The 16,919-nt window shown below is 27.9% G+C and overlaps 1 protein-coding gene across 2 annotated transcripts; it reads right to left on the bottom strand.

Annotated features, from left to right (window-relative positions):
* Nucleotides 1-3,567: 3,567 nt before the first annotated feature.
* Nucleotides 3,568-16,246, bottom strand: LOC145833819 (uridine 5'-monophosphate synthase-like). Of its 2 annotated transcripts, XM_082941012.1 has the most exons (11): nucleotides 16,120-16,246; nucleotides 15,911-16,053; nucleotides 13,491-13,713; nucleotides 11,465-11,593; nucleotides 8,889-9,001; nucleotides 8,308-8,386; nucleotides 7,129-7,302; nucleotides 6,308-6,469; nucleotides 5,600-5,745; nucleotides 4,895-5,030; nucleotides 3,568-4,299 (listed from the first exon to the last, which is right to left on the bottom strand). In XM_082941012.1, exons 1-11 carry the CDS (start codon nucleotides 16,223-16,225, stop codon nucleotides 4,109-4,111), a joined length of 1,602 nt encoding a protein of 533 aa, XP_082797138.1. In that variant the 5' UTR covers nucleotides 16,226-16,246; the 3' UTR covers nucleotides 3,568-4,108. The 2 variants fall into 2 exon arrangements, with proteins under 2 accessions (XP_082797138.1, XP_082797137.1); XM_082941011.1 differs by having other exon boundaries at nucleotides 15,911-16,245.
* Between the last annotated feature and the right edge of the window lie 673 nt (nucleotides 16,247-16,919).

Genomic DNA, 16,919 nt, shown 5'->3' with positions numbered 1-16,919 from the left:
TTAATCTAAAATGACCCTCCGTGCTAAAATTACGCTGTGAGTTTTTATTTTAAAACAAACATTAATATATTCTATTTAGATAAATATAAAATAAAATTTAAAGTCAAAGTTTTTTTTTTCATACAGTAAGATAAACTTGATAACTTTGATAATAATTAACCAAAAAATAACTTGAAAAATAAGTATTGATATTATTTTATAAAAACAAGTTCTACATAAGATTAAGTTATATCTATAATCATAATGGATTTATGTACTTTTCTGCAACTTAGTTTTCAAAACTATAAATTAATCTTCACAAAAGGGTTACATTTTAATCTAAGTTCTTATTAGTGGCAAGATATCAAGAGTAACATATATAAAAAAATTAAAGCGCTTGTAAACTTAATTAATCGGATTATGATAGTTGCGAAAAGAAATCTTTATTAAAAAAGCATTTAAAAAACTACTATATTTTAAAACGTTTTTGCCAACTCTAAATAGACTTAAAAAAGGGTCGTAGATAATTATTAGTTCACAGTTTTTTTCAGTTTTATTTATCAAAAAGTTAATCATTTTGTGAGATATAGACTTGTAAACATTTTTTATAGAACTCGAATAGTCTAGAATCCATTTTCTTAAATAAACATATATGCATTCAAATTTATTAACAAATATATTTTAGTTGGTATTTTTCTATTTTAAATGAAGAATAAGTATTTATATAAACAAATAATAAAACATATCTTTTATAATCACAAAAGAGGACACTTTTAACAGTACAAATATATTTGACGTTAAACCTTGAAAAATACAACCAATGTAACACAGCTTGATAAAAGTTTTTTATCATAAAACACTGAAATTATGATGCTAAATGACTGAGCTAAAAGTTGTTCAGCTTTTCAGCTAGTTTTTGACAAATCTTTAGCAAATTGTGCTTTTTAATCAGACAAACTGCGACCCGCGAAAGCCAAAATGCCGGTTTGGTCTTGAAAGCTGCTCATTGCTTCATGGACGACTGAACAAACAAACTGTCCCATTTTTCTTGGCGGCCGGAAAATCTTCGGCGCGACCCCGAGTGTTGAGACCAAAACAAGCCGGAAGCAACGTAGCAACCCACGAACCGGACACGGACAGAAACCACTGTCGAGAACGACTTGGACGCCCCATCATCTTGCAACGGTCAAATCAGCAAGACCGGGGGGACCGACTGTCAGCAGTTCCAGTGCCGCGCCGTGGAATCAGGACGACCCGTCACGCTTGACGCCCGTTTCCCGGCAACCAGCGCCACGTAGTCGGTCGGGAAAGCACCGAAGTCGAGCGGAGAAAGGGCCACGGTTAGTTGTTAAACTCGAGTACGGAGGACCACGGTCAAGCTGCGGGTGAACAAAAAGCGAGGAGCGTTTCCGCAGCAGGGAAATCGACACCGCGACGGGTGAAACTGTGAGGTTTTATGGTAAAGCTCGTGTTCAGTGGGAACCAATGCGTAAGAACCGCCATCGAAGTCGAATACATGCATCAACCGAGTGATGTTCAGTTTTACAAAGCTGATATGCGTGGAATAGTTGTGTTTTATTCAATTCAAACTTCTGTGGGTTTATTCGTGTTTTGTCGACAAGTGCAATATAAGTTACTAAACAGAATAATCATACGAAAACAACTCAGATATTTGAAACATGTCAGGAATCTGCAAACTGCAACCCGCAAGCGAGTTCTGTTTAAAAATGGATGGATCCCATAAAAGAAAATTTTTTTTTATAGCAGCAAGATTTTCTTTTAAATTTACACTTGATGTTTTTGGATTTTAAATGAAGAGCTAAAAAGGTCCTAGATGCATTCACAGGAAACTTATACTAACCAAGGGCGTTAATAGACTTTTTTTGGTGGGGTAGCACTTCTTTTTTGTTCAATAGTAGTTTACAATAACCTGCAACTCAGGTACACATTTCTAAGGTACGTGTTACTAGTTGGGTAAGCATTTTTTAGCCGTAAGCATTTTTTTTTCTACTTGTAAATTAAAAACCAAACCTAAAAGATAGTAATACATGTTTAAGAAATAATTTTACGAACAAGTTTTTAAATAACATTGCAACATTGATAATTGCAGTTTACTTTTTTATCGTAGCTGACATTTTTTACAACTGAAACCTATTAGTGAATAAATCATTTATTTTTCATTAAAACTATTATGGAAGTAATATTATAAAATAATTAAAACTTCAGTAAAATTTTACAAGAAATACTGTCAATGATTTTTAGTTACTTCTTCAGGTAATTTCCTTCAAAAGTTTACATTTAAATTTGAACTTCCTTTACATTTAAATACCTTTTGTCAATGAAATTATTATTTTTGAACTAATTTAATTTGTAAAAGTTGAAATGTCACTTGGATACAAAAAGGTTAAATTTATACAATATGATAAAAATGTATTTAAATATAAACAAGTGTAATTGTGTAGCTTGGTGGTGTAAGGGTCACCATCAATGGTTTTGGAAACGCTCTGACTAACATTTTAAGTTTAAATATATGTTTATTCTTAATTCAAAAAAGGAAAACACCAACTCAAAAATGTTTATTTTAAGCATAAATATTTATTTATTTAATAAAATTGATAAATACAAGACTCGAGTTCTATAAAAATGTTTATAAAGTCCTTATCTCACAAAATTAATACCCTTTAAATAAATTACACTGAAAAAAAACTGTTATTAATAATTACCTACGACCTTTTTTTTAAGTCTATTTAGATATGGCAAAAAAAAAAAGTTTTAAAATATAGTAGTTTCTTAAATGCTTTTTTAATAAATATTTCTTTTCTTAACTATCATAATCCGATTAATTAAGTCTACAAGCGCTTTAATTTTTTTATATATGTTACTCTAGATATCTTGCCACTAATAAGAACATAGTTTAAAATGTAACCCTTTTTGTGAAGATTCATTTCTAGTTTTGAAAACTAAGTTGCAGAAAATTACATAAATCTAGCATGATTATATATATTACTTAATCTTATGTTGAAATTGTTTTTATAAAATAATATCAATACTTATTTTGATAAAATAATATTAATGATTATTTTCCAAAGTATTTTGATATATGTTATCACATTTAAAATAACTTTTCCTATTTTGTTAAATTTAGAAAGTTTTCACTTTTCCCAAAACCAAGTTTTAAATAAACTTTTGAACAAAAAATTACAGAAATCGACATTTGTACATTGTAAGCGTAATTTCACATTTGATTGTAAAAACTTATTTTATCTTTGCTCAAACGCTTCTAAAAACTATTAGTTTTTTGACCTTAAAAAATTACATAAACCTGTTTTAATTTTTAATCAAAGGAAATTTTTATGCAAATAAATTCCAGATATGTTACGAAACATACTTGAAATTTTTGCTGCATTCAATTGCAGACTGTTACGAAAGCTGACCACAAACTGACCGAGTTATTTTATAAGGTTGCAACGATGAACTCAATTATCACAGATTTTATATAAAAATATCAGTCCTGTAATATTATGAATTTCTACATTACTCTGATTTAAAATTAAATATCAACTAATAACATTTAAAACAAAGTTCGTTTAATTCTTTTATTAATAAAGTCGTTAAGGCACTTTTAATTTCGTACATTAACAACAATTTTTGAATAAAGTACAACATAGCAAAGTAATGTATATATGTGAATGCTCATAGTTCAAAGTAAAGTAAATGTGTAATGAAAACATAAGTCTATCTTTATTTTGATTAAATTCTAAACATAATGTAAGTAAAACTTATTGAAATAAACACCATTGATTAGGTAAATTTTAAAACATTTTCTAACAAAGTTTATATCAAAACACAAATGGAAAGGTGGTTGTATTTAAATAGTGGCATTTTTGCAGTAGTAAAACTTTTAACTAGATGCACTTTTTTTCTTCTAGGCTTTCATAATTATATTTGTTAGAAAAGGATGTTTAAGCTCTAAAATCAAAAATGCTCAAAATTGGGAATTTTAAATTTAGGAAGCTAATTTTAGAATTTACATTACCACCCTTCACTAACAAAATTATTTTTAACCACCTGATAATAAAAGTGCACCTGATTATTTTTACTACCTGATATTTTTACCTCCTGATTATTTTTACTTCCTGATTTTCTGCAGGTACGCGTGCCACGCCGCGTCCCTGAACCTCACGCAAGCTTCAACTCGGTTTCCCGCCTCCAGTATCCCCCTTCCGACTATTATGACGTCAGACTGCTTGTCCACTATGACGTCATACGGGGTGGTGTAGCGCTGGCCCAAATTGTCCGAACCCGGCACCAGTTTCACTCCTGTTGCCATGGAAAATTGTTAAATAAATTATATGTTTAAATTAATAATATAATACTTTTAATAAAAAGAAAACATTTTATAATAGAGTATTTACTTTAATGAAGTGATCCAATTGTGATAAATATAAAAAATAAATGCTCATTGAAGACATTTTGTGCAAACAGAACTTATTGTTAAGTAAGTTGTAGTAAGAAAATTAATTAAGTATAAATTTTTAAAGACATTATAAATTTAAACATTTAAATATTTTTTTTGGGTTAAATACTTTGAATTAATGAAAAACTAGTTTGTAATTTTGGTAGACAATAATTATATTAGTAAATTAAAAAAATAACATGCTAAAACTATATTGATAAATTAATCAAAATATGTTCAATCATAAGTTTTGAAATAGTCTTGCATTACAAAAATAAATTTATACACAAAAATTATTATTGAAAATGTTAATACTTTATAATCAAAGTTTCTTTAAAAAATTCCATAAATACTGTCAGCTGCTAGGATTGCATTAAGTTCAATTTCTCAGTTTGTATAAACATAATTTTTTTACTACTTATAAATATTTGAAACATGTTCAAATATTGAAATCTGTACCTGGTGTAAAATGAATGTGAGCTGGATTTTGTGAAATTCTTCCTTGACTGATAAAACCGACGACAAAATCCTTGTTTTCGGGCAAATTTGCCATGTCTACGGTTTGCTGGGTGTATTTCACATCTAACAGGTTTCCCTGTACCAAAAACAATATTTTAAGCTCATTGTTTAAATATTTTAATTCAAGTGAACATGCTTGATATTTAGTAGGTTTTATGTGCTATAAAAGTTTTTTAAACATATAAATTTTTATCTTTAAGTAAAAACTTTGTAGTTATTATCTTTTTATCACCTACACATACAATATTAATTGTAAAATAACAATTTACGTATATTAAATTTAGTTTTAGGAGGTAAATTATCTAATATTACTTTTAAAACATATGCATGACTAACTGACTGGTCTATAAAAAATAATAATTGCTAATACTTAATAATGCTCATCTGGTTGATAAATTGTTAATCATGCTATGCTGCTCATAAATCTATTTTCAATCCTTAGCTTAATTTTAATTTATTCCATTAGGTAGAACTTTACCTTCATAAATTTTCAGTTAAAAAATTGCAACCAAAGTATGTACATGTAATAGTCAGTTGTAGCTAGTTAATTTGAAAACTAGAAACACTTCAGTTAATTAATGTTAAGTTTTTTGATTCACAATCACGACATCGCAGCCCTAGCATCAATTCAACATTAAAAAAAACCTGCGAGGACATTTGCCCGATCAACAAAAGTCCCATCTGTGAGTTGGAAGACTTGGCGGCCTGCTGCAGTCCGGTGACTATTTGTGGCCCGGGCAAGCTGTGGCAGTTGACCAGGTCCGCCCACTCAGCTATCTTGTATATTCCGCCTGAATATTATAAATAAATATGTGGGTGTAAAAATACTATCTATATTTTCAGCTGTTGTTAAACAAGAGATTGTATTATAATTAATGATGTGAATAGTATGAAAATTATAAACTATTAGGTGTACACATTTTTTAGCTTTGAAGTGGTAGTAGTAGTAACATTTGATTTGTGAATAAAAATTAAAAACATATATATATTTAAACTACCACCAATATTTTTAATATAATAATAAGAATAATTTCAAATAGATTTTTTTTGTATACATTAAAATGTTTTTTTGTATAAGAAGTTCGCAACGTTAGCAAAAAGTTTTAGTAAAATTGCCAAAAGAACTTTTAACTTTTATTTTAACTAATGTTTCAAGGGCTGTTTACAAAACTGTGAAAACTAAAACTAATTTTGAAAAAATGTTACAAAATAATAGACAAACAAAACGCAGTTTTGAACAAACATTCCATTAATTCTTCAAATTTCAACATAGCAATTTTACAAACCGGACAGTTGAAACATGACGATGATTTTTTTCAGTATAAATTTTTTTAACAGGATAACCAAACGAACCGGACAGTTGCGACTTGACGGTGTTGCCGATGTCGGCAAACTTGCGATCCTCGAAGACGACGAAATCGTGCTTGGCGGCCAGCTGCTGCAGCCTCACCATCAGCGACACGTCGAACCGGTCCAGCGTGTCCACGTGTGTCTTCATGCAGCATATGTACGGTCCTTTTGAGAGGTAAAAAAATTAAAACTGTGACTTATATTTACAATAACAAATACTTTTGTAAATCAGGGGTGTCAAAAATTTTCTGATTTTTTCCGGGTTCTTGAAGGCACGAGTTTGTTATATGTCTTAATACAGTACACGTATGGTCCTGGTGAAAAGAAATAATGAACTAAACTGATTTTCAAAAACTTGCACTAATAATACTTAATAGAGTTGGCATAAGCTTCTCAAAAATGTTTAAGTAGTTTAGGGAGCTCATATTTCTATTATTATTATTATTATTATTATATGTTTTGGTTTTAAAAAAACAAATAGAGAGATCTCAACTACTGGAGGAGAAATAATTCTATTATGATGTTATCATTATGTATGGACCTGGTAGTGAGATAAAACCACTTTTGTTAATCGGGGCTGTCAAAAGTTTTCTGATTTTTTTCCAGGTTTTTGAAGGTCCAAGTTTGTTATATGTCTTCGCACAACATATGTATGGTCCTTTTGAGAGATAAATGAATAAACTGATTTTCAAAAACTTGCACAAATAATACTTAATAGAGTCAAAAATGTTTAAGTAGTTTAGGGAGCTCATAATTCTATTAAAATAAGCATCTTGTAAATATCAATACTTTTGTAATGTTAACTAAAAGAGCAAATAATTTACCGAGACTGTCGGCAAGCTCCAGAAGTTCGGTGGGCGTAGTCACGTCGGCGCTCAGGCACAAATTGGTCTTCTTCTGCGCAATGATGCGCATCAATTTCGCGCCAATAGGATTGGTGCAAGTTTGCGCGCGAGATTCGAACGACAGGTCTCTCACTTTCCCGCCATAACTCGCATCTGTTGTGAAAATAACGTACTACTATTTTTTAATAATTTTATTTTAACTACAAACTTATTGCTTGACAAAATTATTTATAAATTAATTTTTTACTAAATTTAAAATAAAAATTTAAAAAGATCCTCAGTTAGAAGAAACTCGATAGTTTTTATTTCTGTAGTAATTTGAATTCGTGGTAAGTGTTCAAATAATTAACTCAAGGATTAAGAAACTTGCTCTAAACTTTTTATGTCATATTACAACTTATTATATTTATTATATACTAATCTAACTATAATACTTACTTTGTGCTACTACTATTTTTTATCAGTTGAAATAAAAAGTGCATTGATTTAAACGAGAGAAAATTTTGAAAATAATAAGTTTCTAAACGTGATGTATTTAGGTTCGTGACAGGATTTTCTAATTTAAGAGTATTAAGATATGCTTTAACACAGACTCAACTTTAGTAAATTACATTTAAAATAAACTTGCAGTAAGATTTTTTTTCCATTTCGCAAATAAAGTTATAATTTTTTATGACATACAAAAGTTTTTGTTATAAAAACAGACAGAAAATTACCCATTACAAAATGGATTAGTGTTTAGAGGAAATGAATGATTCTACATTAAAAAACATATACATATATTAAAAACAATATAACTAGATAAACTAAATCACCTTCAACAGAGCCCACTTGAAGGGCTTTTAAATAGTTTATTGAAAGTATTTGAGTTCAATAAAAACAGTAAATATTTTTCATACAAGCATTAAAATTGCTTGTAATCCATAGCTGCTAAAACTTGTATGAAACGTATGTACTGTTTATTTTTGAATTCAGATACTTTCAATAAACTGTATATGTATATATTTATTTAAACACGTGGCTTTCAATAAAACTAAGTAACTGTTTTTTACACATTTATGGATTTATTTCTTACAAATAAATGTTTACAAACTTTTTGTCCTACAAATTTACCAAAAAGATTCATTAAATGTGTATTTGATTAAATAATCTATTTACCTCCAGCGCCACTTGAAGATTTGGAAAATATTTTGAAGTCATCATTTGCGATTTGGTTTGCTTTTATAAACTCGTTGACCTGTGAGAAGAAACATTACTGTTATTGTTGTAAACATACTTTATTTAACCATATAGAAACAATTTAAAATAACATTACTACTAAGTTAACTTCTCAACTATTTTTGTGTTGTAAGCATAGTTAGAAGGAGTTTAATTTGTATTTAAGCAGATAATATTACATTGCACAATCTTAATGTGATAACCATATTGATCAAAAATACACTCCTTTTGACAAAAGTGTTATGTAATTTGTTTCAAGTATTTCATTTTTGCATTGTAAAAACTATTAAAAAAAAGTATTTTTTAATTGTATAGTTAACTTGTTGGTAATTTTATTTAAACAACCAGCAACTTAAATATTTTTAAAATTTAAAAATTTTACAAGTATGTAAAAACATCACACAAGATTTGAAATTGTTTAATTTTAGCATATATTATGAAACATAAAACTAAAGAAATTATTATAGAAATTTGTAATATACTTAAAAAAATAATATAAAACTATCACAAAGTGTACTAACGGATTTGTGTTGAGATGAAGTAATTTTGTTAATTTTGAGCAAGACATCCAAAACTTGTGGTAAACTGAAAACGTTTGTCAGGTTTATTCCCTCTTTTTTCAACTTATCCTTGCCTGTTAAAAAAACTCTCAATAGAAACATTAAAATATCAAATGGACCATTAAAAAAAATTATCAGTGCAAGACTTTGATTTATGCTAAATTTTATCGATACGACTAGAATAAAAGATAATTTGGTTTTTTACTAGGATTTATTGACTGTGTTTTATTATTATTTACTTAAGACTTAAAACTTCTCGAAATACTCAGCAATATGAAAAAAGTAGCAGTTTTATTTCATTAAATATTATTTTAAGTATTTAATGTTTGCTATGAAAAACATTACACATAAAATTTACTTTTAAACTTAAAAATTATTGAACACAAAAAACAATTTAGTTTATGATAGAAAAATAGTTAATGAAACCTTTTTATGCACGTCTATGAAATAACTTAAATATACATATTTTTTTTTACTTATATTTTTCGTTGTATTTTTTTTATATGATTATTTTATAAAAAATAAAATGTTGATTTTAGGCAAATCAATGTATGAAACTTGTTGCTTCAAATTTAGTTTGCTACAAAAATATGTCTACATTGTAACTCATTCAGTTTAATGATTTATTTAAAACTGTACAACAACTCATTTCAGTTTTTCTGCTTATACAAACATTACAGTAACAACAAAAATTACATAAAACGTTACATCATTTTCAACGCTCCACTGAATAAACTTTTGTGCAAATTTGGAATGATTGGATAGACACAGACTACGTGAAACCTCTAAACATTTTTTTTGAGGCAATTTTTGTACATACTTGCTGCGTTCAAAAGTCTCGATTAAGTCAAAGTTTGCACAAACCACAAAAAATAACTATATGCAGTTATGAAATGAAAGAACAAGAAATATAAATATTAAACATTAACATGAGCTTGTCTTAAATGTTTGATTTTAATCAATAATATCATCGGTGATATCTTATACTCCAGAAGAAGTAAAACCAAGTGAAAATTTCAGTGTGAGGTAAACTTTGTGCGTAATTGCTGCATTCAAAAACTATCCGTCATTTCAGTGTCTGAACAAACCACAAAAAGTGTGCAGTTATGAAACAACTAAATAAATATTAACATGAGCTCATCATGCAACATTGGTTAAATTGCTTGAGGTCATCCAAACTGGATTGATTCTGAATGAACACTAACATTAATGATATTGCTTTACTCCAAAAGAAATAAAACTAAATGATTTTTTTTAATAAAAGTGTATGCTATTTCTCAAACAATATTTTCTCAATAATACTTATAGAAAACATTTCAAAACACCTGAATTTTTTTTTCTATGAAACTTGAAATTTTTTAAATGCTATAACTTTAACGAAAATCATAGTTAAAAGAAAAATATTTTATTAAATAATTAAGGCCATAGGGGGGGTTAGTCATGTTTTTTACAAGTTGATCTTATTTCAAAGAGTTTATTCTAAGCTTCAAGATGCTTTTTATCGTTAAAAAAAAATCAAATTATTTATTGAGATATGACCAGTCAAAGTCGAGCCGCCTAATAGGTTCCCTATGGGAAGGGAAAACTAAAACAGCAAAAAAAGACTATTTTATTTAAAAATCTATTTTCTCCAACATTTTTGAAGCAATCTTCTTCAAACTTTCACAGTCTAATCTTTATACAATAACAAAAAAAATGTTACTTTTGAATTTAAAAAAAATGAAAAAAAAAAGACTTTTTTTTATTATTTTAATTTTTTTAAATACATATATAACCTTTTTTTTTTCTTTTAGTATAAGGAACATTTCCTGAAAATTTGAAGAAGATTGCTTGAAAAAGGAAGGAGGAGATAGATTTTTAGTGATTTAAAAAATTTTGAAGAAAACTGACCCCGAAAAATTTACGGTCGATACATTTGTATCGGAAACTTTTTACAAAAAATTAAATAACTCAAAAGTTAAATGATATTTTTGAATTTTATAAAAACTAACTTGTAGTTTGTACTTAAAGCTATCATATAAAAGCCAAATTTAATTTTTGAAAAAAAAAAAGAGTTTCACCCCCCCCCCCTTAAAATCTTAAAGACAAATCTATAAAATTAATTCTAGCTTTATATGCTTTTACTTAAAACTTTAGAAATGACAAAAATAAATAAAATTTATAAATGTGATAATTTTTTTAAAAACTTGAACCAATCAAAAACGTATAAAAACATTAATCAAACAAAACAGTGCTTTAATATATCTATAGAAGTAATAAAATTAGACTTTAGAAATTTAAAGGTAAACTTAAATTTCAAATTAAAATGATAGTATTGTATAAAAACCGGTTTAATACACTTATTAGTTTAACAAAATGAAAACTACTGTATAATTTTGTACTATAAACTCGTACCAACATAAGCACGTTTTTCCATTTACTTAAAAAACCGTGCAAGAAACCATTTTCTAAAAACTTCAAAACCATCAAAAATTAATTAACTAACTTAACTAAATACTTAATTTATTAACTAAATTAAAATGAAAACAAATTCAAACCTCCGTGTGCGCGATCAAGCATGACGATGGCGTGGTTGACCTTCATTCCATGGTTCATCAGGCACTGGGCCGTTTCCATGACGCTGGACCCCGTGGAAACCACGTCCTCTATGATCAGGCACTCGTCTCCTGTTGGGGGATTTTATTTTTTCTTTGATTTTTTTTTTCAATGCTAGAAATAGTTAACATGTAATTAAGTGTTGCAGTGGACTTGGTTATGTTTTAAAAATTTAAAAGAACTTAGCTTGAAAAGTTAGTACACATAAACTAAATATTAGTAACAGATAAATTAAAAAGTGCCTACAGGAAAAATAATTTTACTCAAAAAAGTGACCGTCTTTAGAAAAATCCGAATTAGTGGCTTAAGCCAGTGTAAGTACGCACATTGCACACGAATTTCAATGAGTAGCGAATATTCTTATAAATGCATATTTTCAATCTAAACTCAGCAGAAAGCTGCAAATAAACAATTTTTTTATTTAAGATTTTAATTTAATTACTTTTTTTCAAATTTTTTTTAGCGAGGTGGGAACCCTGCAGATAGTAAGAACGTAGAATTTTGTTACCGATTTTTTATATATGTACAGTAGAACAAATACTATAAAATATATACGGGCTTCATAAGCAAGATTTTGGAATTTTAGACTGATATTCTTTGATATATAGACTGACACTTATCCTAACCTTTACTGGTCCCCAGTTTAACTTTTAACTAAATGAAACGACATAACATATTAGATAAGTTGAAACTGCGTAGTTTACTAATAAAACTATTTAGTACATTATTTAATGAGTTCTAATTTATTTAATTAGATATGGCAGATGGAAAATCATAAAAAAACTTAAGATATTGATAATGAAATTCTAAAACTTGAACTATTGTCTGCTACAGACATGTTTAACAATTTAATTTCAGAGTGCTAGCAAACTTGTAAAATTTTATTTTAATGACTTCAACAACATAAATACTGATACACTAACTTTATGATACTCCCCTCTGAATAATAAATATATTTACCTCTTAGCAAATAATCTTTAGACGCGTCAATTGAAAAGTGCATTACTGGTAAGGAAGTTAATAACATCTACTAAAAAACAAACAAAAAAATTCTCTAATTACTAATAAAAGTTCAGAAAGTTTTAAGCATTTTTACGTGACAAAAACTGCGTTAAAAACCACATAACTATTAAGAAAGAATTGAAATTCACAATTAAATGGTCTATTCTATAAAAAGATTCTTGAATTTAAAAAAATAAATTTAGAATTTGAAAAAATTTGAAGTGGCAAAAATTGATATTTCGCCTATTTTACCCTGTAAATACTGTATATACAAAACTTAGTACTTAATGATATTTTTTGTTTATTAGCTTGCTACAGATACATAAATGAGCATTATAAAAATCTTAAGAGATTAAATACTGGTTTATGAACAGAAACTAGATTTCTTTTTGAAATTAAAATTAAGTATTTTAAAATTATTGATTTTTTTAATATCAAGTTAAAGATAGATCAGGTTTATACATAAAACTTAGATCAAGTATAAAACTAAGTATAATAGAAAATATTAATAACTTTTTCAATAGTTAGGCTACTAACTATTAAATTAAATATTTAAAATTTAAGGTTTTAGCTAGCTCTAAATTATTATAAAAATAACTTGTAACGATATTCTATATAGCAACATTCAGACAGATTCTCCAGTAATAATAAATTATAATTAAAAAAAATTGTTTATACTTTTAAGTTAGTGTAATATTAGTGTTGGAGATTTTTTTCATTTAGTCTATCTGCAAGAAAATTTATAACTTTTTAGCTTTAGTAGGGGTCTAATATTTTTTTTTATTTACATACACAGAAACTTCACTTTGTTTATATAATAATCAAAAAATTTCATCAAAAACAAATAAAATAAAACTGTAAGCACACAACTCAAAAGCTATCCTGGTGCTCGAACTTTATACTTTTACCTATTTGCAACAACTTTTATTTCATTTTTAAATCTTAAACTTTGCATTAAAACTTCACCTTGCTTGTAGATGCCCTCGATCATCTTCTTGGTGCCGTAATTCTTCGCCTCCTTCCGCTTGATCACCATGGGCACGTCGTGCTCCGTTGATATGAACGTTGCTATGGGCAACGCGGTGTACGGGACCCCGCACACCTGGTCGAACTTGATGTTGTTCTGCTGGCACACCTTCCAAATCTTCTCCGAAACCGCCTTCATCACGTCAGTGTAGGAGATGATCACCTGTTGAAGTTTGCATGCTGTTAGAATTAGTTGTTAGGATGAGCAAGCAGGGTGATTTGGAATATTTTGAAGGTAGTTTTAAATGTTTTTATCTAAAATTTTCTCTTTTTAATGTTGCAAAAATTATAGCAGTTCCAAGTAGATCGTAAACAACACTTAAATGTTAGAAATTAAAGCCACAAAAAATATAGCTCGTTATAGACTATTACTTTTATAAAAATTGTTTACCAAATATTGCTCGAAAACAACAACTTTCTTGAACTTTTTTATTTAATCAAAACATTATCAAAAAAACTTTAGGATTTTCAAAGCTAAATGATAATGCTATAAAACAAAATTATGTAGTTAAACCTTACAACAGAGTAAGTTGTGAATAGTATCTAATACAAAAAAAAAGGTAATAATGTACAGTAGAGAAGCAAACAAAATTAAACAGATAAGTAAATTTTCTTTGGTAAGTAGTCAACCAAAAAACTTTTTATACATTTTAAAGCACTCAACTTAAACTAATGAAGGCTAGATGTTTAAGGGCATAGGGAAGGGTCCAGCATTTTTTTTAGGAAAAATAACATTCGCTTTTATATAAAAGCTTTAAGTACAAACTACAAGCCAGTCTTTATAGAACTAAAAAATCCGTAATTTTTGCAAAAAAATTCCAATACAAACGTACGGACTGCAAATTTTTTGGGGTCAATTTTTTTGGAAATTGAAAAAATCACTAAAAATCTATCTTCTCCTTCATTTTTTGAGCTAGAGACCTAAAACATTTAGGAAATGTTCCTTTCATAGTTTAAAATATTTTGAATATTGCGGCTTTAAAGTATTAAAAAACAAAAATTTTAGACAAAAAAACAAAAAAATAGATGGTTTTTTTAAAAAAAACTTTATTTTTCAAAATTAAAAAAATTCCTGCAATAAATCTTATCAAAATTTAATAATGTACTTTTGGTGAAAATTTAAAGAAGATTGGTTAAAAAATGAAGGAAAAAATAGATTTTTAATGAAATAGTTTTTTTTTTACGTTTTTGGTTTGTGCCTTTCATTAGGAACCTAGACAAGATTTATATACAATTTGCAAATCGGACCAGGACACAGTCAATTGTTTTTACTAGTGATTTTTCCCCTGCATCAGTAGTTACAAAAAATAAATAAACAATGGTTTAAAAATCTACAAGTTTATTGCAACATTTTGTTCAAATTAATTTTGGACAACAGTCCTTCATCAGTGAACTTTAAACTAGCAGAACTAAAACACCGAACATGAACCTATTGAGGTAATTAACTTTGATTGCTTGTATCTCAAAAGTTACTATGAATTTTTTTAAGCGGTTAAAAATGTGTGATAGCTCAGATAAAACCCTATAAAACAATATCAACTTGTAAAAATCAAGGTGGACTCCACCCCTATGCCCAATGAAATCATTTTAAAGTCTATAACTTGATAAACACAAAATTAATTAATATTAGAAATATCTAAAAAGCTAAGCTTGGTATTATTATTCGTATATGTAATTTTATATATTTTATTTATTTAAAGAATATAAGTTAAATGAAGGTTAATTATGTATCATACATTAAGGTTAGAAGCAAGCTCATAAACATATTTAAGACGAAACAAAAACTATGTATTGAATTCATCAATGGAATACTAAAATGTTTTTCTTTAATCAAGGTTAACACTCTTAAGTCAAAAAACTGTACTGAGTGATCTTAAACTGTCCTGAGTCATCCAAATTTCTATTTTAAGCTTTTTAAAAAGCTGAAAAAAGTATGTGAAATTTTTAGTATCAAAAAAAAACAAGTTCTTTAACAAAATTTATTACCAAATAACAAAATATTGGAACTAGAACAACTAAATCACAGATAAGATCCATAAGAAATTGGTTTAAGATTTTCACAAAATTAAAGAACTATCCTGGAATTTTATTAAAAAAGCGAACTGTCCTGAGTCAGCCTGAGTTTATTTTCTTATTTCAATCTGTCCTGAGTTTATCCTGAGTGTGTTGCAACTCTGTTTAACTAAAAAATATTATATTTACTGCAGTAAAATAAGATTAATTAAAAAACTAATGAATTATAACTAGATACATTTTATCATATATTGTTAAAACATCTTATCAAATTAAAAAATTGTTTTGCATATTAATTTTTCAAATTATTTTTATACTTCATAAACTTTTCATACAAACAAACTCACGCGCAGATCAATGTAAATTGGAGACTGGATGCCTGACTTCAGCGTGAAGTCCCCAAACTTCACCGCCTCGATGTCATACAGCCTCCCGATCAGATCCTCGTCTGACATCAACTCCCCACCATTTCCCATGTTCCTCACCGCACCTTTTGAAACGCATGACAGTGAGTTTTTAACCTGCCTCACGTCTACCGCCATCCTGTCAAACTTACCGCTCAACCCCTCTATACTCCTGCTGACCTCCTTGCTCACGATGGCGCTGATCTTGTCTTCGAATCGGGCAAAGTGCTGGTCCAGAAGCTTGCTCAGGTCGGACATTGTGGTTGGTTTTAGTTGTAAAGCTTAAAAAAAAGGTTTAGTTTAATTTTAAGCATGAGTTGAAGTTAATTTTTTTAACTTGAAGTTGTTAGGATATTATTCTATTTACTTTGCAAAATGTATTTATTTACACAGCTGCTAAATCAAATGTTTTTGAGAAATTTCTTCCAGGTTTTCTAAATTTTTCCAGGTTTGAGGTACAAGTTTTGGGCCTATTTTTAGTATAAAATTGAGTAAAAGGTGGAAAAGTGTTTTAAATAGTATAAGAACATTAAGAAACTGTAAAGCTACTTAAATTATGTTTTTTTATATGAAAAATTCAACAATAACCAAATAAGTTTATCTATATGATAGATTATTTGTGTCAAATCAAAACTTCATTAATTACATGAACTTTCTTTTTTTTTACAAGGTTTTGTAGTGGTTTTATTTTAATTCTAGGTTTTTTTGGCCTAAATTGTCAAATTCCAGGTTTTTTAGCAACTCTGTTTATAGCAGTAACAAATTCAACTTTTTTTTATTTTCTTCTATATAATGTCAAGTTAAAAAAAAAAAAATTAAAAATTTTTTTAACATAGAGAGAGAAAAACATAAAAGCTTACAACTCTATTAATGGATTAATGTGAAAAACAATTGTTTGTAATCAAGCTTCACTCTATTTGCTTGTAAATAATGTTTCAAGCTAATTTCATAA

The sequence above is a fragment of the Thalia democratica genome, chromosome 4 (genome assembly GCF_965202585.1).
Source record: "Thalia democratica chromosome 4, ktThaDemo2.hap1.1, whole genome shotgun sequence".
NCBI classification, from domain to species: domain Eukaryota; kingdom Metazoa; phylum Chordata; class Thaliacea; order Salpida; family Salpidae; genus Thalia; species Thalia democratica.
The sequence above is the reverse complement of the archived record's forward strand: the minus strand, read 5'-3'. Positions and strand labels throughout refer to the sequence as shown.

Bases quoted from the DNA above. Each gene is read 5' to 3' on its own strand.
- LOC145833819 (XM_082941011.1), bottom strand. From the start codon at position 16,225: ATGTCCGACCTGAGCAAGCTTCTGGACCAGCACTTTGCCCGATTCGAA. The intron at 7,303-8,307 runs GTAAATAGATTA...TTTTCACAACAG, and splicing joins ATCTTCAAGTGGCGCTGGAG to ATGCGAGTTATGGCGGGAAA. The intron at 5,031-5,599 runs GTTTTTTTTAAT...TTTTTGGTACAG, and splicing joins TCGGGCAAATGTCCTCGCAG to GGAAACCTGTTAGATGTGAA.